The sequence below is a fragment of the Phodopus roborovskii genome, unplaced genomic scaffold, assembly GCF_943737965.1.
Source record: "Phodopus roborovskii unplaced genomic scaffold, PHOROB, whole genome shotgun sequence".
NCBI classification, from domain to species: Eukaryota; Metazoa; Chordata; class Mammalia; order Rodentia; family Cricetidae; genus Phodopus; species Phodopus roborovskii.
In genome coordinates, this window is record NW_026126448.1 from 7,242,348 (window position 1) to 7,261,945 (window position 19,598).

The 19,598-nt window shown below is 42.3% G+C and overlaps 1 protein-coding gene across 1 annotated transcript in view; it reads left to right on the top strand.

The window, feature by feature from the left end:
• Positions 1 to 19,598, top strand: part of Zswim5 (zinc finger SWIM-type containing 5) — a 97,515-nt gene extending 77,917 nt beyond the window's left edge. Inside the window, exons 5-14 of the mRNA XM_051188532.1 lie at positions 976 to 1,155; positions 4,536 to 4,712; positions 7,140 to 7,286; positions 7,761 to 7,898; positions 10,250 to 10,510; positions 10,880 to 11,015; positions 11,734 to 11,891; positions 15,566 to 15,729; positions 17,750 to 17,831; positions 18,323 to 19,598. Of these exons, the coding sequence (XP_051044489.1) occupies positions 976 to 1,155; positions 4,536 to 4,712; positions 7,140 to 7,286; positions 7,761 to 7,898; positions 10,250 to 10,510; positions 10,880 to 11,015; positions 11,734 to 11,891; positions 15,566 to 15,729; positions 17,750 to 17,831; positions 18,323 to 19,185 (2,306 nt within the window). The 3' untranslated portion in view covers positions 19,186 to 19,598. The remainder of the gene's footprint in view (positions 1 to 975; positions 1,156 to 4,535; positions 4,713 to 7,139; positions 7,287 to 7,760; positions 7,899 to 10,249; positions 10,511 to 10,879; positions 11,016 to 11,733; positions 11,892 to 15,565; positions 15,730 to 17,749; positions 17,832 to 18,322) is intronic.

Here is a 19,598-nt window from a genome sequence, read left to right on the forward strand (position 1 = left end):
TAATATATTAGACTAAATTCTTTGCAAATTTTATTTCATGTAATTCTCCTACTATCCCAATAAAATAGGTGTTTTCATGTTCTTAATTTTAATAATTGAGGAACTTAAAGGTCAAAAATCTAACTAAAATATGAAACTTTTCTGAGCACCTCCTTTCCAACCTTGACCTTGTGTTGAGTGCCTTTTTCTATGCATTATTATACCCTGAATATGTCCTGTGTGTGTGTGTGTGTGTGTGCATGTGTGCATGTATATAAGTGTATATGGCATACATGCAGAGGCCAGAGGACAACTTGTTGGTCCTTAGGCACCTTCCACTTGTTTGAGGTAGGGTCTCTCACTGGTCTGGAACTTTGTCATACAGGCCAATCTAGCTGACCCTGCAAGCTTCTAGAGATCCTCCTGCCTCCACCTTGAATCTCACCATGACAATACTTGGATTTCAGGCACATGCCACTGCACCTAACTTGTCTATGGGCCCTCCAGATCTGAACTGGGGTCTTTACACTTGGAAGGCAAAGACTTTATCCTCTGAGTCATCTCCCCAGCCCTATACCCTGAACATATCTTAATTTAACACATTATATTCACATAACATTATGTTTATTTATCCACCTCTCCTACCAGACAGCTCATAAACACAGAAAAGAGGGTTTTATTCACCTGTTATTAGGTTGTTTTTACATTGCTGTGGCCATGGCCATAGTATCAGACAGAAACTTAAGATTCATTGGCTTATAGTTTCCCAAGTTTTGGTCCCTCAGCCAATTCTGAAAATCATAGCAATTATATTCATATTTATATCTAATGTGTATACATGTATTATGTTTCACATGTATGAGGGAGAAGGATGCTGATGGGTTTATAACTTGTTTTTTGCTTTGAGGGCATTTGGGCTGTTTGGGTGCTGAGGCCTGAAGTACAGACATACATGTTAGTCCCAGATACTAAGAATGTGACTGCTCTGTTTTTTAGGGGCTTTGTGGGTGTGCATCATTTTAAATCCACACTGCAAACTGGAAGAAAAATCCTGTTGGCTACAACAGCTACAGAAGTGGAACGACTTGGATGTCTGTCCCCTGGAAGATGGAAACTATGGGCATGAACTGCCCAACATTACCAATGCACTTTCTCAGAGTGTCAGCCACAGCCCGGGTGAGCCAAGCACCTTTGTGCTTAGAGCTTCAAAAGGTGGGAGGAAGAAACAGTAGAACAATGGTGGATGGACGGCTGTCTTTTTTTTTTTCCTGTCAAAATTATGTCTTAAATAAGAAAGGCTTTTCTTTTATTCATCTCAACATGCTAAACCTTATATAAGTATAAGCATTTGTCTTTAACAGTGAGGATGCTGTCTTTTTCTACATCAAGGGTGTCTACATTGTCCAGCATGAGGTCCTGGTGCTCTCTGCCTGATTCCTCTCTATCCTTCAAGTTCTCTGTGTTCAGTTTGGGTTGGTTTGTGTAGCTTAGAAAACCCACTTTAAAGGAGAGATAGAATCTACCAAAAACTAAAAAAGACGAAACAAACTGTCCTAAGGCCAGTTTGTGTTTGTCTCAGTCCTATGTTCTCAAAATCCTAGAGGTAGAGGAAAGTGGACAGATCCTTATGTCTGGGACCCTTACCAAATCCTCTCTTACTCTTGTTTCTTCCTCCGTTTTCCTCAAATTTTTATAAAGTATATTTTTATAAAAGCATATCTCTTGCTGCATTTGTGAGGCAGAGGCAGGCGGATCTCTGAGTTTGAGGCCAGCCTGGTCTACAGAGTGCATGCCAAGACAGCCAGGGATACACAAAGAAACCCTGTCTCAAAAAAAAAAAAAACAAACAAAAAGAAAACACCAAATACAACCTCCTATGTTATTGACAAGACTCCTGCCCATTGTAAGGCAGATCTCATACAGTATTACTATACTCTCTAGCTTTTGAGCCAGCCCACTGTCCTACAGATGTAACTTAATAACAAGCACCCACATCCACATGATTCCTCCTAATTCAGGCCTTTTGATGTTAACTATTGTTCTTTAGTCTTTATTGGTAGGTCATTTTGTCAGACATTGATCTTATACTTGTTCTCTTTTCTTTTAAGTAATAGCTATTGACATTTTCAAGCCTCAAGGCAGAAATCACTTAAATAATTATTTTTGTTGGTCCTCTTGTACAGTACTATAATTAGTTGCTAATATATTTAAGATAACTAAGTTAATGAGCCATGAAGAGACTATAATGTTGTCACTTCATTAAGCTACCCATTCCTGTCACTCAACTAGCCTATACAACATAGGGCATCATCACTTTATTATAGACTTGAGGTGGCAAAGAGAATCAATATATACAAAGACACACCCCACCCTGGAATTTCTCATTTTGTGTTGGTTCTTATTATTACCATATTCTTTTCCATACACACAGTCCAATCTTTATTGTTGCTGAATTGTTTTGTTTTGTTTGAGAAGATCTCATTATAGGAGGTCTGGAGAGACAACAACTCAGTACTGGCTGCTCTTCCAGAGATCCTAAATTCAATTCCCAGCAGTCACATGGTGGCTCACAACTATCTATAATGGTATCTGATAACCTCTGCAGATAGAACACTCATAAACATAAAATACATAAGTTAATCATGTGGAAGTGTCACATGCCTTTTGTACCAATACTCAGAAGGCAAAGGCAGGTGGATATCTGTGAGTTTGAGGCCAGCCTGGTCTACAGAGCTAGTTCCAGGACTGCCAAGGATGTTACACAGAGAAACCCCATCTTAAAAAAACAAAAATAATTTTTTAAAAAAAGGTCAAAGAGTTAGTTACTGTCTATGTCCATCTATTCTGCCTCTTCCTTTGCGTTTGTACTTCTAAATTCAAACAGTTCTCATTCTTTCTCTCTCTCTCTCTCTCTCTCTCTCTCTCTCTCTCTCTCTCTCTCTCTCTCTCTGTTTCAAGACAGGGTTTCTCTGTGTAGCCCTGCTGTCCTGGAACTTGCTCTCTAGACCAGACTAGCCTTGAACTCAGAGATCAGCTTGCCTCTGCCTCCTAAGTAGTACTGGGATTAGACTGGTCCAAATCCTTCTCTTATTCCCTAGACCTTACTCCTTTTCTTCTATTTAAGATACTGTTTTAGTGATTATCACCCATCTCTTCTGCATCCAAATTTTCCCCGCCCCATGAATTATTCCTATGAGTTATAAAATACAAGCCCACTGTTGTGTCACTCATCCTTAAAACAAAACAAAACAAAGCCAAGCAGTCACATACCTTCCTGGCTGCCTTTTTTCTGAGCTGTAAGAATTAAGAAAAATAATTCAGAGCTGACTATAGGATACATACCTGTAATTTTAGCTTAGAAGATGGGAGCAGGGGGATCATGAATTCAAGGCCAGCTTAGACTACATAAACAAAACCTACCTCAAAAAAATTTTTGTGTGACTTGACAGATTTTGATGATCCCTTCTGGAAGGCCTCACCCTCCCTGGGAAGTGGATGGGGAATGGGATTGCTGGGGTGGGGGGTGGGGGTAGAGGATGGACGGGTGGGGGGGTGGGTTGCATGGGAAGATGGGAGGGAGAAGGAACTGGGATTGATATGTAAAATAAGAAAAAAAAATTTTAAAGGAGGTTTTTTGTTTGTTTGTTTGTTTTGAGATAGGGTTTCTCTGTGTAACACAGCCATTACACATCTGTCTGTCCTGGAAGTCACTTTGTAGATCAGGCTGGCTTCAAACTCACAGAGACCTGCCTGCCTCTGCCTCTGCCTCTGCTGGAATTAAAGGTGTGTGTGCCACCACTACCTGGCAAAAACAACAACAATAAAAAAGTATTTTTTAAATTAAAAGAAATATTATTTGAAAGATTCATATATGTTTACCATATATACCAAAAGTCATATTTATTTACCATGTTCTCTGACTCCCCTTTGAGTGCACCCTGGTCAGGTTTTCAGCCCTATCTGTACTGAGACAGCTCTGTACTGGTCACTCGTATCATCTGTGGCCAGATTGGATGGTTGTTTTCCGGTTGTAATCTTAATTGATATTTGGCCTTTTAGCAGAGTTCAACATGGATCATTGTCTGCCTGAAACCTCTTTGTCATTTGATTTCCAATTACTCTCTGAGTTCTCCTTACTGCTGCTTACTGACTCTTCCCCAACTTTCTACCTTAACAATGCTCTAAGTGCCTAGCACTATCTTTAGTCCTTCTCTGCTACCTTGGTGAATGCATTATTTTAATTAATATCTGATAGTCCCCGGGTGTGTATCTCCTGCTCAGACTTTTCCTCTTAACCCTAGTCTTTCTTGCGTATTTACTTCCATTTTGAGGCCCCTGAACTAGTAGAAGTCTGTTCAAAGAGGAAGAAATTCATAGACCTCTGTATAAGGCGTTTTTGTTTGTTTTGTTTTGTTTTATAGAGGACATGGATGTAAAAAGGCTTATTTAAGGAGATAGCACAAGTACCCAGACAGAATGTCCAAACTGTTCTTCTGACCAGGTGATAGCAAGTGTTAGAACTTCAGATTATTCAGCCTTTCTTTTTCTTCCCCCAGACTCTTTATCCAGACCAAGACGAACAGTCTTCACAAGAGCCATTGAAGGCCGTGAGTTGCATTGGCAGGACAGCCATCTACAGAGAATAATCAGCAGTGATATCTATATGGCTCCTGCCTGCCAGCGGGAAAATGAGCGACTACTCTTTAATTCTCATGGCCAGCCACTGTGGCTTGGTAAGTCTAGCCCTGCTGTGCTTCAAGAGTTTCAGGGCGCAATCCTACCTGAACCAGGCCCACATGAACCAGCAGTATAGGTCCTGGAAACACTAGGTACAACTTAGAGTCTGTAACGTTCTTTTGGAGGGTTTACTACCAACTCAGGTCATTTATTTGAGGCCTACTTCATATGTATGTGTGCTTAACTGAGGTATAGCAATCTCCATTGGAAATTTGTATTCTTTCCCTAAGCTGTGGAAGAAGATAAAGCAGTTAATACGTATTGAAGAGTAATAACGAAGCCACTAGACATCAGTTGAAACACTTTCAGTCATCTGTTACTAAGCAACACTATATCGTACTGTAAACTATTATGTTTTGCTTGAAAAGCTCTTACGGGAACTGAGGTGGTAGCTGGGTCAGTAAGCACCAGAGTTTGATCCCCAGAACCCATGTAAAAGAATCCAGGCATGGTAATACGTACTTGCGATACCAGTTGGAAGGTGGAGACAGCAGATCCCTGGAGCTTGCTAGCCAGCCTAGCCTAGTGTAAGTGGCTAGTTACAGGCCAGTAAGAGACCCTGTCTTTAAAACAAGGAGCTAGCAAAACAGCTGTGTGGGTAGAAAAGTTTGCTGCACAAGCTTGATGACCTGAGTTTGATTGCTGGAACCTATAGTGGAAGGAGAGAACCCACTGCCAAAATGAATGTATGCTTTGATCTCCACATGCAGTCTGTGGTACTCACACTCAGACACACACAATAATAATAAGAAACATGTAAACATTTTTTAAGAGGTGTATAATGTCTGGGGGTAACGCCCAAGATTGTCCTCTGGACTCCACACATATGAGCATTCATGTACACACACACATAAATATAACACTGTGTTTGAAAACAGTTACCCTGTGCTAGTAACTAGGATGCATTATGTGTTCATCACCAGGCTGTCTTCCTTTTCTCTGTCTCATCTTCCTAGCATCCTTTACAACAAGATAGAACTGTTTCTTCCGGGCTAGGCGTTGGTGGCCCACACCTTTAGTCCCAGCACTTGGGAGGCAGAGGCAGGCAGATCTCTGTGAGTTCGAGGCCAGCCTGGTCTACAGAGCTAGTTCTAGGACAGGCTCCAAAGCAATACAGAGAAACCCTGTCTCAAAAAACAGGCCAAGAAAAAAGAAAAAGAAGAATTGTTTCATCCATTTAAACTTTTTTTCTGCAATAGTTGTCTGATCTACGGTCAGTTTGTCCTTAACTTTATTAGAAAAAACTCATTCTAAAATACCGTTTAGAAGCTTGATTTGGTGACAAAGACAGGTGGATCTCTGTGAGATCAATGCTAGTAGCTAGTAGTCTATGTAGCAAGTTCCAGGCCAGCTAGGGTTACACAGTGAGACTATGTTTCCAAAACCCATCAAACAAAATAAATAAATCATGTGAGCAAGCACATTAAAGGGGCTCATTGCAGCACAGAAATAAATGATATACAGATGGGAATTGGCAACTACTTCAATGTCCAATTTGATTAACCAGTAGATGAACAGTCAGTGGAATGACATGTACTATCTTGAATGTTATATAGGCATACTTAATGCCATGGAAAAATATTTACAATATACTATTAAGTTATAAAACAATAATTATAATATCCAAAATTTGATTTAAAAATGGAAAAATCTTGATAAATATATATGAAACTATAAATTGAAGTTATCTTATTTTTATTTTGTATTTTGCTTATTTATATGTCTAAATCTTCTGCGTGACTTTATGTGTGTGTATATGTGTGTGTTTATGCATTCAGATGTGTGGGTGTACATGTAAAGGACAGATATAGACATCAGGTATCTTCCTCAATCTCATTTCACCCTATATTTTGAAAGAATCTGTCTCTAAACCTGGAGCTTACCAATTCAGCTAGACTGGCTAGCCAAAAAGCCCTAGCAATCTTCCTGTTTCCATCTCCCAGGCCTGGTTTCATTTCGATAATTATTCTAAATTATTTCTATAATTTTAGCACACCCTTTAATCCCAGCACTCAGGAGGCAGAAGCAGGTAGATCTCTGTGAATTCAAGGTCAACGTGATCTATAGAGGGAGTTCCAGTACAGCCAAGGCCACACAGAGAAACCCTGTCTCAAGAAAAAAAGAAAGAAGTTAGTAGTTATTGAGCATGGTGGAATGAAGGGAGGAAGGAAGGAAGGAAGAAGTTAATAGTTATTGGGCTTGGTGGCACACTAAGGAGGCAGCGGCCTCTGTGCTCTACTCTTCCAGGCTATCTCTAGCCACATATATAAATTTTATATTCTTGAAGATAAAACACAGTCCCTGTTATAAAGCAGTGCTAAGTTGAATCTGAGAAACCAGGCTGTACATAGATTCCTTTTGTCTGTCAAACATGAACTTTCCTGATTTTAACTCAACCAAAATATTTTCTTCCTGCCTGCTAGAGCATGTGCCCACAGCCTGTGCTCGGGTTGATGCGCTGCGATCTCATGGGTATCCAAAAGAGGCTCTCAGACTCACGGTGGCCATCATTAATACTCTGAGGTTGCAGCAGCAGCGGCAGCTAGAGATCTACAAACACCAGAAGAAAGGTATAGTGATTAGGAATCCTCTAACATCTTGGGATCTGAGGGTGACAAGGATCTTCAGGAGATAAAAAGACCGAGAAACTAATTTTCATTCAGGCCCATGGGCTTGAGAATTCCAAGTAATTCTACCTGCTGAGTGGGTGCCTCATGCTATTCCTGTGAATCTCAGCTTTATTGTTTGTAAAATAGGAACAATGATGTCTGCCTTTCACAGGGCAGGTGGAAGGCCCATTAAGACCAGAGAAGATGCTTTTGAAACTAAAGCTGTCTCTTATATGAACTGCCAGCACATAGTCTAAATTAGAGCTGGCTGGTGAGCTTGTGTTCAGGCCAATCAAGCAAAGACATGACAATAAGGGGAGCTTTCCTTTGACTTTCTGGTCAAGGCCTGAATGATACTGATTAGGAAACCAAAGCAAAAGAAAAGCACAATCCCCATCTCTATTTGTCTAAAACTTGGAACCTGCTTATTTCCAGAATTGTTGCAGAGAGGAACCACAACAATCACAAACTTGGAGGGCTGGGTGGGCCATCCCCTGGATCCCATTGGCTGCCTGTTTCTCACTCTGACTGAGGCCTGCCGCCTGAATGATGACAGCTACATGGAAATGTCAGGTACAGGAGTCAGCCTGAGACAAGTCAGGACTGCCCATGGCAGCCTTCTCTTTGCCAAAGTCTGTGGTCTGGCTGTGCACATCCTGCTTTCCTGCTTTGGTTACTAGCGAAGAAGGGTCAGAGGATTTTCAGAAAACAGAGGTCAGAAGTTCAGAGCAGTCTGGAAATGGAATAGAATTTCCAGCTATGTCAAGATGTTCACGGCAGTGCCCACTGTAGCCACAGCTACTCAGGAGGCTAAGACAGGAAGATCATTTGAGCTGAGTTTTGGAGCTAGCCTGGACCTTACCATTAAAAAAAAAAAAAGAAAGAAAGAAAACCCAAAGCCCAAGGATAGTGGTGCAGGCCTATAATCTCAGCACTCGGAAAAGGCCAGTCAGGACCACACAGTACCTCAAAAAACAGCAAAGTATCTGTCTTTAAATCATATAATACCATTAACAAGATCTTGTGCTAGTTTACCCCTTGGCTCCCCAATCTTTGTGATCTCTGTTGAGAGAATTTAGACAGGACTGAGCATGATGGCACAGGCCTCTAATCCCAGCACTCAGGAGGCAAAAGCAGGAAGATCTCTACACATAGCAAGTCCAAGGGCAGCCAAGGCTACATAGTGGGATCCTGTCTCAAAAGCAAGCAAATTTAAAAATATATATATATACAAGACACATAGATGTAGTGTAGATTATTGGATTCTATTATAGGTAAAGTGATACACTTTCTAAAGGAGAGTGGACAGTGGCTAGAGGGGCCATTGCACAATAGAACACCCCTAGAGAGGGAACAATGACTATAGAGATCTAAACTCTTAGGTAGGCTTTATACAGCTTCTAAAACTGCTATTACAGACATCTTGAGGGCACCTTCCTATCCAGGTATTAAGAAAGAATGCAATGATAACTCTTTATTCTTTACCAGAAAGCCTGCAGCTAAATAGTAATTTTTCTCCTGTAGAATAAAATGTCATTTTCCCACCCAGGGCCAGAGATAAAACTCAGATCACCCCCTCCCACCTCCCACTTTATTTCTTTTTAAAAGAGGCATCAGATGCCCCTGGACTAGAGTAACAAGTAGTTGTGAGCCACTTGACATGGGTGCCAGGAATGGAAGAGCAGTAAAAGCTCTTAACTGCTGGGCTATCTGTCCAGTCCCAGATCCAGTTCTTTCAACTAGCAATCAAAGCCTGAAGTTTCAGACCCTCATTTTATAGCTGCTGATTGTGAAGGAGTCAGTCCCCAGTGACCTTTAAACTTGCCAACAGCTAGCTCCCTGGTGATGGCTTTGTACCAGTTTTCCAAATGTGGAGAATAGCCTAACCATCCCACAATAGCGAGGCTAGGTACACAATTGCTTCTTCTTTCCTTTGTGTTATCATTGTTTAATTTTTGTATTTACTTTTATATTAGTCCATTGAATTACAATGTCTACAACTATCTCTTACCACACTATCAGCTGCTTGCAAGCAAAAATTATGACTAATCTTCGTGTGATCCCAGCATTACCTGCCACTTACTTGTCTTCCAAAGCTACTTAATAGAAAAAGGGGAAAGAAAAGAAAATCAGATCTTTTTTATTTGTTTTGTTTTTGAGATTATATTATAATTATGTCATTTCTCTCTTCCATTTCTTCCCTCCAAACTCTCCCATATATCCCTTTTTATTCACCATGCTGGTTTTGAACTCATGCACTCCAACCATCCTCTCACCACAGTATCCTGAGGAGCTAAAACTACAGGCATATCCCATCATATCCAACTAAGACACTGGCTCTTAAATCAACACTTGCTTCCTAAAATTCTGAGTGGAGCATATAAAATCATAATACAGAAGATGCAAGTCTTCCAAAGTGAGAATTAAACTGGATGGAGTCTCTGATTTTCCTTCTATCTCCTGCATGGGGAGTCCACCTCTTCAGTCCCCTTCATCTACACGATGGCGTTTACAGCTTGAAAAGCCTGAAGCTGTACTTGATTTACTTCTTTACCACTGACATACACTGCTCTTCCAATGTCAGGACCTAGAGAAACACAGGACAGTGAGATGGTCTCACTCCTTTAAGGTGCTCACACTGAGGTAACAGAAACAAACACAAAAACAATTATGAGATTTTATAATGCACTAGCAAAAGATAAGACGTTGTGCTTCCCTGACTAGCCTAGCCAATTTGTGGTATGTAGGAATCTTTGTGAATCTTAAAATCTTTTTTCAGTGAGTGTATTTTTCTTACTGCTTTGAGATTCTGACTAAGCTTTGTGATAACCATTAAGCAACTGATATCCCAAATTGGGATGGCCAGAGGCACAGAACAACCTACTGGACCTGTCCTAAGAACCTGGTATGCCTGTTGCCCTCAGATATGAATGAAAGCAGACTACCTGTGTACCAGCATGTACCTGTGGCTTCAGGCTGCCCAAACAGCAATGAGTCGTATCTGTCATTGGCCCTGGAAGTTGCTCTGATGGGCATGGGTCAACAGAGGGTCATGCCTGAAGGCCTCTATGCACAGGACAAGGTGTGTCGTAATGAGGAGCAACTCCTAAGCCAACTCCAGGAACTGCAGCTGGATGACGAGTTAGTACAGACATTGCGGAAGCAGTGCATCTTGCTCCTGGAAGGTAAGAATAAAGGGGGCTACAGTAACAAAATCTTTGGTTGTGACTCTGGGCCCTCTTCTCTGATAAAGCACAGTCATAGAAATATTTACGACATTAAAGGGTAATGATGGTTCCTATGTTTAGCAGACAAACTCAGATAGGTCTCTGGGCTCCTGAATCTAGTCTGGAATAAGCGTACAAAAATAAATAAACTGGGCAATGGTGGTGCACACCTTTAATCCCAGAACTCGGAAGGCAGAAGCAGGTGTATCTCTGAGTTCAAGGCCTGATCTACAGAGCAAGTTCCAGGACAGCTAGGCTACACAGAGAAACTCTGTCTCAAAAAACCAAAAATAAATAATAGTTGGCTGGCTCATCTTCTTCCTTCAGGAGGCCCCTTCAGCGGTCTAGGAGAAGTTATCCACCGGGAGAGTGTTCCTATGCACACCTTTGCGAAGTATTTGTTCTCAGCTCTGCTGCCTCATGACCCAGACCTGTCCTATAAGTTAGCCTTACGAGCCATGAGGTGGGTAGCCCATGTCCAGCCTGTTTGTCTATCCAATGCATAGATCTTCAGTGCCCTCTCTCTTTGCTTGTCCCCTTCCCTCTGTCTATTCCCTGACACCAAGCCTCTCTTACAGCAGCTTAGGTATTCCATATGATTTAGGATCTGGGATTCTTTATTAATGAAATACTTGACCCCTCTCCATACTCATGGTAGACTGACTGAGCAGGCCCTTGAGGTATAATAAATATGGTGCCTCCCTATTTTGGAGCCACTTGGGAAGCCTGAGAAGGGATTTATGTCCTTCCATAACTCCATTCAGTCATGGGTCCAGGTATAGGTCTCCAGAGGAGTGTGAGAGAAGCAGAGATAAATATGTATACCCCAAGGGGTAGAAATAATGCTCTGTGAGAATCGTCTTTTCAAACTAGAATAGGATCCTTGTTTTATGAATATAGATCTCTGGGTTGCTGACCACACAGAGGAAGAAATTTAGTTAGGCCATAAGACTGCTAGAACTCCTTAGCTAAAAAGGAAATTCTTTGGCATGTGTTCCTTATGTTTTCCAAGATAACCCTATGGCACTCTACATGCTATACACTGTAGATTTAAAACCCTTCAAAGCTCTCAGCCTGTCCTTCCCTGACAAATTCTTCCCCAGCAAAATGCAAACTTCCCTACAGGGGTTCACAATGGTCAGAGTCTAAATGAAGCTGATGACTCTTCCTGGGTCTTCTAGGTTACCTGTTCTAGAAAACTCATCTTCTGCAAGCGACACTTCCCACCCTCATCACATGGTGTCTGTGGTGCCCAGCCGTTATCCTCGTTGGTTCACACTTGGACATTTGGAATCACAGCAATGTGAACTAGCCTCTACCATGCTAACTGCTGCCAAAGGTAAGTGCAGCTAGACAACAGACTCCAACATCCCCACCCAGAGCCCATAGTCTCCTGAAAAAGAGAAGCCATGTGTTCTGTGTTGACAAGAGCAGTGGGAATCTTCATGTTGACTGCTCATTAGAAAGCACCTGGTTTCAGACCAGAATGTTACCTTAGTTACTAATTGTAAAACCCTGAATGTATAGAATCAAGTGATTTTTAAATTTTTAATAAATTATTTCATACTATGTGTCTATGTACCGGTGATGTCAGAGGTTTCTGATCTCCTCACAGCTGGAGTTATAGGTGGTTGTAAGCCCCCTGACCTGGGTGCTGGGAACTGAACTTGGGCACTCTTCAAGAACAATATGCTCTCTTAACCAAAACCTATCTCTTTAGCACCATAATCAAATGATTTTTGTTTGTTTGTTATTATTTTGTTTAGTTGGTTTTTTGAGACAGGGTTTCTCTGTGTAGCCCTGGTTGTCCTAGGATTCAATCTATAGTCAGGCTAGCCTTGAACTCACAGAGATCTACCTGCCATTACCTCCCAAGTGCTGATATTAAAGGCATGTGCCACCTGGCTTATTTTTTAAGACAGTTCTCTCTACATAGTCCTGGCTGTCCTTGAACTCATTATGTAATGGTCTAGGCTGGCCTCAAACTCACAGAGATCTACCTGTGTCTAACTCCCAAGTGCTGGGATTAAAGGTGTGCACCACCACGTCTGGCTTCAGAATCAAATGATTTTTAAGATAACTTTTTTGTCTGTGTGTGGGGTGGGGGTGGTGCACACCTTTATTCCCAGTTCTCGGGAGACAGAGGCTAGCAGATCTCTGTGAGTTTAAGGCTACCCTGGTCTACAGCGAGTTCCAGGACAGCCAGAGCTGTTACACAAAGAAACCCTGTCTCAAAATAAAACAGCAACAACAAAAATCCATTTCCTTCTGTAGTATGAAAATAGTAAATAAAAAAAAAGTGACATACAGAGAAAGTATTAAAAAATATATCTAATATGCCTAATAAAGGACTTATATCCCATGCCACTGGTGGTGCACACCTTTAATCCCAGCACTTGGGAGACAGAGGCAGACAGATCTCTGTGAGTTTGAGGCCAGCCTGGTCTACAAAGCTACACAGAGAAATCCTGTCTCGAAAAAAAAAAATATCCCAAATATACAAAGAGTTCTTTTTTGTTTATTTATTTCTGTTTTTGTTTTTCATGACAGGGTTTCTCTGTGTAACAGCCTGACCTTGAATTCACAGAGATCCACCTGTCTCTGCCTCCTGAGTGTTAGGACTAAAGGTGTATTCTATCACCTCCTGGCACAAAGAATTCTTAAATCCATCAGGAAGCTGGTGCTATAACATAGTTGGTTATAGCCTAGCATGCCTAGCATGCTTGAAATCCTGGGTTTGATTCCCAGAACTGCACAAACCAGGCATAGCGGTGCATTTCTGTAATTATAACACTCAAGGGGTTGGAGGAAGGAGGACCAGGAGTTCAAGAGCAGACTCTACTACATAAATTCAAGACCAGCCTAGAATACATGAGACTCTGTCTCAAAAGTAAAATTGGTAGTCCAGTTTAAAAACTGACAAAAGCAAGGAGTGTGGAGGGGAAACTTTCTCCATCTATCTCCATCCCATTGGTCTGGTTTCTCTCCACCTACTGGGTCCCCACAGCCACTATGAAATAACCACTCAGGAACTTAATAAATGTTTATAATTGTTTGGCCATTGACTTAGGCTTCTTACTGGCTAGCTCTCAATTATTAGCCCATTTCTATTGGTCTGTGTATTATCATGTAGCCTTGGCTTACGGGTGATGGTCAGGTCTCTTGACTCCCCAGTGGCTACATGGAGTCCTCTCATTCTGTCTTCCTTCTCCCTGCCTCTTTGTTCAGAATTCCTGCCTAACTAAATTCTACCTGTCTATTAGTGGAAACAGCTTTATTCATCAACCAATAAGAGAAACACATAGTCACAGCATAATAGAGGATATTCCCCATCACCAGGAGTAGTAGCACACACTTGCAGAGGCAGGTGGATCTCTGAGTTTGAGGCCACTCTAGTCTACACAGTGAGTTCTGCAGTAGCCAGAGCTACATAGTGAGATCCTGTCTCAAAAGTAATATAAATAAAATAAAATCTGACTAAAGATCTGAAAAGACATCTTGACAAAAATCTACAGATAGCAAACAAGCATATGAAATGTTATTCAGGGTCATGTATCATAGGAAACTGTAAATTAAGTCAATGAGATATCACTGTACACAGTTAGAATGGCTACAGACCAAAATGTCGGCAACACTGTGAAACAGCAGAAACTCTCACTGCTGAGGCAATGTATGGTAGAATAGCCATTTTGGAAGAGATTTGGCAGGGTTTTGTTTTGAACAAAGCTAAATGTAGTCATAACATATGTTCCAGTAATCATATTCCTAGGTATTACCCAAATGAGTCAAAAACATATAAATACCCACATGTGCACAGGAATATTTATATATCTATTCATCCTTGCCCCCAAAGCAACCAAAATGTTCTTCAAAAGGTTTCAAAAGATAAATTGCATTATGTCCACACAATGGAATGTTATCTAGCAATGAAACAAAATAAACCTCACATACAGGAACCTCAGCTGTGTAGTGCATATTGCTAGAAGTCAGTCTGAAAATGCTACATTCTGTGTGATGTTACAAGCACTTTCCTGCCAGCCTGGTCCCATTGCCATGTCAGCCACAAATAACACACAGAGACGCTATATTAACTATATTGCTGTTGGCCAATGGCTAGAGCTCTTATTGGCTAGCTCTGTCTTAAATATTAGTCCATAATTACTAATATATGTATTTCTGCATGGTCTTCTTTTATCGAGAGTGCCAGACTTTCATCCTCTCCTCCTGAGATCACATTGTGACCCTGTCCTACGTTTCCCAGAATTCTCCACCTCTCCTAGTCCCACCTGTATTGCTTCTCTATTGGCCAACAGTGCTTTATTCACCAACCAATAAGAGAAACATATTTACAGAATGGCATCTCCCATCAGTGTGATTCCAGCTGTATGGCACTATACTTGCCAGGGTCAAAGAGAAATGGGGAAAGTTTTGATAAGCATAGGAATTTTTAGGGCAATGAAAGTAGCCAGTATGACATTGTAATTATGTATTCATGTAAACTGTGTAACACAGAGACAATGTACCATAAAGTATGGAGTTCAGTTAATATTTCAATTGGTTCACCAAATATATGTGGGAGAGGTGAGAGACTGGAGAGATGGCTCAGTGGTTAAGAGCACTGGCTGTTCTTTCAGAGGACCTGGGTTCAATTCTCATCACCCATATGGCAGCTCACAACTTCTGTAACTCCAGTTGCAGGGAACTGGAGGTCCTCTTCTGACCTCTGTGGGTACCAGGAACACACACAATACACAGCTCTATATACGCAGGTAAAACACCTATATACACAAAATAAAATAACTTAAAAAAAAAAAAAAAAAAAAAAAAAAAAAGATGGGCAAGGTGAATTCATATGGGTGCCTAGGAACAGAAATCTCCACCAGAGAGTTTAGAAGAGACACTTGACCAACTATAGAAGGGATGGTAACAGAAGCATCAGGTAAATTATCATACAGCTAACTGCCTAGGGAAACTCTTAAATGAACCCTGTCCCTACCTTTCTGATGACTATAGGGGATACGCTGAGGCTACGAACTATTCTGGAAGCAATACAGAAGCACATTCATTCTTCCTCCCTCATCTTCAAACTGGCTCAAGATGCATTCAAGATTGCTACTCCCACAGACAGCAGCACAGACAGCACTCTGCTCAATGTGGCCCTGGAGCTGGGGTTACAGGTATGGGTGTGAGACCACTGTCCCAGCTTTAAGTTTCTGGCCTACTCAGTTGGCAGAAGATATTCAAAGGGGACTGAACATAGCCATGTCTTTCTGTCTTCCAGAATATAAGTTATAGAGTAGACAGAAGGGAAGGACTCTATAAAATTGGCCTCCATTTTAAAGCTAAGATCAGAAGTAAAGTAACTTTAGGCACTATCGGGTCCCCATCTTTTCTACCTACCACTTCCTCCAAGTTAGTGAGGGTATGCTAAGAGTCATATGTTGTCAGTCGTGAGAGAAGCCTCATAGTGAGCGGGGTGGGGAGAAATTAAACATCCACACCATGACTCAAATAATGAGAAATATTTGTTGTTGGGCTGGAAATGTATCTCATTTGGTAGAGTACTTACCTACATGCAACAAGATCCCTAATATTGCATGCACTGGGCATAATGGGATATATCTCTAAGATCAGCACTGGGGAGGTAGAAGCAGAACGATTAGAAGTTAAGGGTAATGGACAGTAGAAAGCCAGCCTGGATTACAGGAGACCTGTAGGGAGTATGGTTTTTCCTCCTGCTGCCACTGGTCTTGTCCCGCCGCTGCGCCAGCCCCAAATAATGCACAGAGACTCTGTATTTGATATAATCTCTTGGCCAGTTACTAGTTTCTTATTGGCTAGCTCTGTCTTAATTATTAACCCATTTCTGCTGATCTATGTATTTTCACATGGTCTTTTCTTACTGGAGAGTGGGGCAGGCGTCTGGTCTCCCCAGTCTCTCCATCTTGGCTCTCCTTCCTCCTTCCTCTTTCCTCCTTGTCTCCTAGTCCCTCCTGTCTTCCTTTCCTATTGGCCAACAGTGCTTTATTCATTAACCAGTATGAGAAACATATATACATAATGGCATCTCCCATCATCTCCCCTTTTCTGCCTAAATAAAAAGGGTTTTAACTTAACATAGCAAAATATATCACACAATAGTTATCAAATAATAATCATAGTTAACAATATTTAGTCCGTAAACATTTAGCAAGATTTAAGAAAATATCCCATCATCTATTCTATCTTTGTGAGTCTAAAGTCTATGTAACTTATCTTTAAACCTAACTAAGGAAAACTATAATCATTACTATCTGTCTTCAACTCCTTCAAAGACCACAGAAGGATAATATATAAACTCTAGAAATGACAGAGATATCTTGCCTTGTCAGTCACCTGAAGTTCTTCTGTAATCTTCCATCTTCAGCCCATAGGCCATAGTGTGTCTGGCAGACTCTTCAGCAAAGCAGGACACTTTAAACTGTCTTCTTGTATTGGCAATTTGTCAGTCACTTTTCTCTGTGTCCTGCAGATTGTCTGGCAGACTCTTCCATGAAGCAGGAACTCTGTAGCAATGTCCAGCTTGAATCAGCAGTCACTTTTCTGTGGGTCCTGCATGTCCAGTTTATACAGCATAAAGTCAAACAGTCCAGACAAGAGCAGTATCTTGTCCAAATGGCTAGTCTTGCCATATTGGAAGTAAACTCCATAACGAGTTTCTTCAATGTTCATCTTCATCTTCCTTTCTGACTCAGGTGGTGTTGCCAGGAGCATTTATGTCTCACTGTCAAGAAAAACCCTAAACCATGTTAAATGCCATATTCTGTAGGTCTTTGAAAGGTTTGAAGAATTCCTATCTATCTCAAATATATCTCTGTATATCTAGAAATCTTAACTATATGACTATCATAGGTACTATCTATAATCTGTGCTAAATTACACATTACATTTCTTAATGAGTTATATAAACACAATACCTAAACAAAAGGAGAATATACACATCACAGAATTATATCAAATACAGAGTCTCAGTGTGTTAATTGGGGCTGGCGCAGTGGCGGGACAAGACCGGCGGCGGGAAGAAAAACCGTACTCCTTACAGAGACCCTGTCAGGAAAAAAAAAAATGTCATTTTCATAAAAGAGTAGTACAAAGTAGAAGGGAAGAGAGGTTCCTATCTATTAGGCTTGGCCCCCTGGAAATGCCTCTCCTGTCTAGGTAATGCGGATGACCTTATCAACCCTTAACTGGAGGCGCCGAGAGATGGTTCGATGGTTGGTTACTTGTGCTACAGAAGTGGGTGAGTCTTCCACCTCCCTCTTCCTCTTGGGGAGTTTCTAGGTCCATCCTTTAGGCAGGAGTCCCTTGGGAGGGAGTGGGCCCAGTCTCTGTCTATGTTTCTGGAAAACCACAGACAACTTAAAGGCTTGGGAACCATTCTAGAAGCCAAAGCCCCAGCACAAGACTTTCCTCAGATACCCTACCTCCAGGGAAATCTAGGGCCCTGCCCTGAGGCAGGCAGATGTGAGGCTCTGTAGCTTCATCTCTGTGAGGGTAGAGCAGGGACCTCCAGCTCTCTGGCCTAGGAAGGAAGGGATGGGAAGAGAGCCCAAACAGGGTTTGGCCATCTGGGTGCTCCCCTTGTCCTGGTTTGCCTCAGATCATTTCAAGGCTGTTGGGGAGGAGGGAAAACTCGTCTCTGCAGGCCAAGTTTCAGACCTCAAATGGTAATCTGGGCAGACTTGAAGTGAGACCCAGTAGCCACTGCTGAACTCAGGCTCTCCCTGACAGGTGTTCGGGCCCTAGTGAGCATCTTGCAAAGCTGGTACACACTCTTCACCCCCACCGAGGCTACAAGTATTGTGGCTGCCACAGCCGTATCCCATACCACTATCCTGCGCCTAAGTCTTGACTACCCACAGCGAGAGGAACTGGCTAGCTGTGCTCGCACCCTGGCCCTGCAGTGTGCTATGAAGGATCCTCAGAGCTGTGCCTTGTCAGCTCTTACACTCTGTGAGAAAGACCACATTGCCTTTGAGGCGGCCTACCAGATTGCCATTGATGCTGCTGCTGGTGGCATGACTCATTCACAGCTGTTCACTATTGCCCGCTACATGGAGCTCCGTGGCTACCCGCTGCGTGCCTTCAAGCTGGCCTCACTGGCCATGAGCCATCTTAACCTGGCCTACAACCAGGACACCCATCCAGCCATCAACGATGTGCTCTGGGCTTGTGCCCTCAGCCACTCTCTGGGCAAGAATGAACTGGCAGCTCTCATCCCCCTGGTGGTGAAGAGTGTGCACTGTGCCACAGTGCTTTCCGATATCCTACGTCGGTGCACAGTGACTGCACCAGGCCTCGCAGGCATCCCAGGCCGCCGCAGCTCTGGAAAGCTCATGTCAACGGACAAAGCTCCACTGCGCCAGCTACTGGATGCCACCATCAATGCCTATATCAACACCACGCACTCCCGTCTAACACACATCAGTCCCCGCCATTATGGAGAGTTCATTGAGTTTCTGAGCAAGGCTCGGGAGACTTTCCTACTGCCCCAGGATGGTCACTTGCAGTTTGCCCAATTCATTGACAACCTCAAACAGATTTACAAAGGCAAGAAGAAGCTGATGCTGCTGGTTCGGGAGCGCTTTGGCTAAGAAAGTGGATAGCTTGCTGCCAGGGCAGCCTGGGCTCCCAGGTCAGGACATGGACTCTGAAACATCTGTCTACCCTGAGAGGACTTTGGGCACTTGTGGCTGAGCCAAAAGTACCACAGACCTAAGGATGGGAGAGTCCCACTTTAACCAGTATTCCTGCCTTGGCAAACTTCTCACTCCAGCCCCTGTTCCTGGAGGAGCTGGGCCCTGCAGACCGATCAGATGTCCCCACAACATGTCACCTCACGCCCCTATATCCTGCGTGTCCTGGCCATTGGCCCCTCTCCCTTGGCAAACACAGAACACTGTTCCGTCTCAGGGATTGCTTAACCAGAGAAACAGAAGCATTTATGGTACTGTAAATACTATAGTATATGTGTTGTCAAGCATTGTAAAGCTGTGACTATTTATAA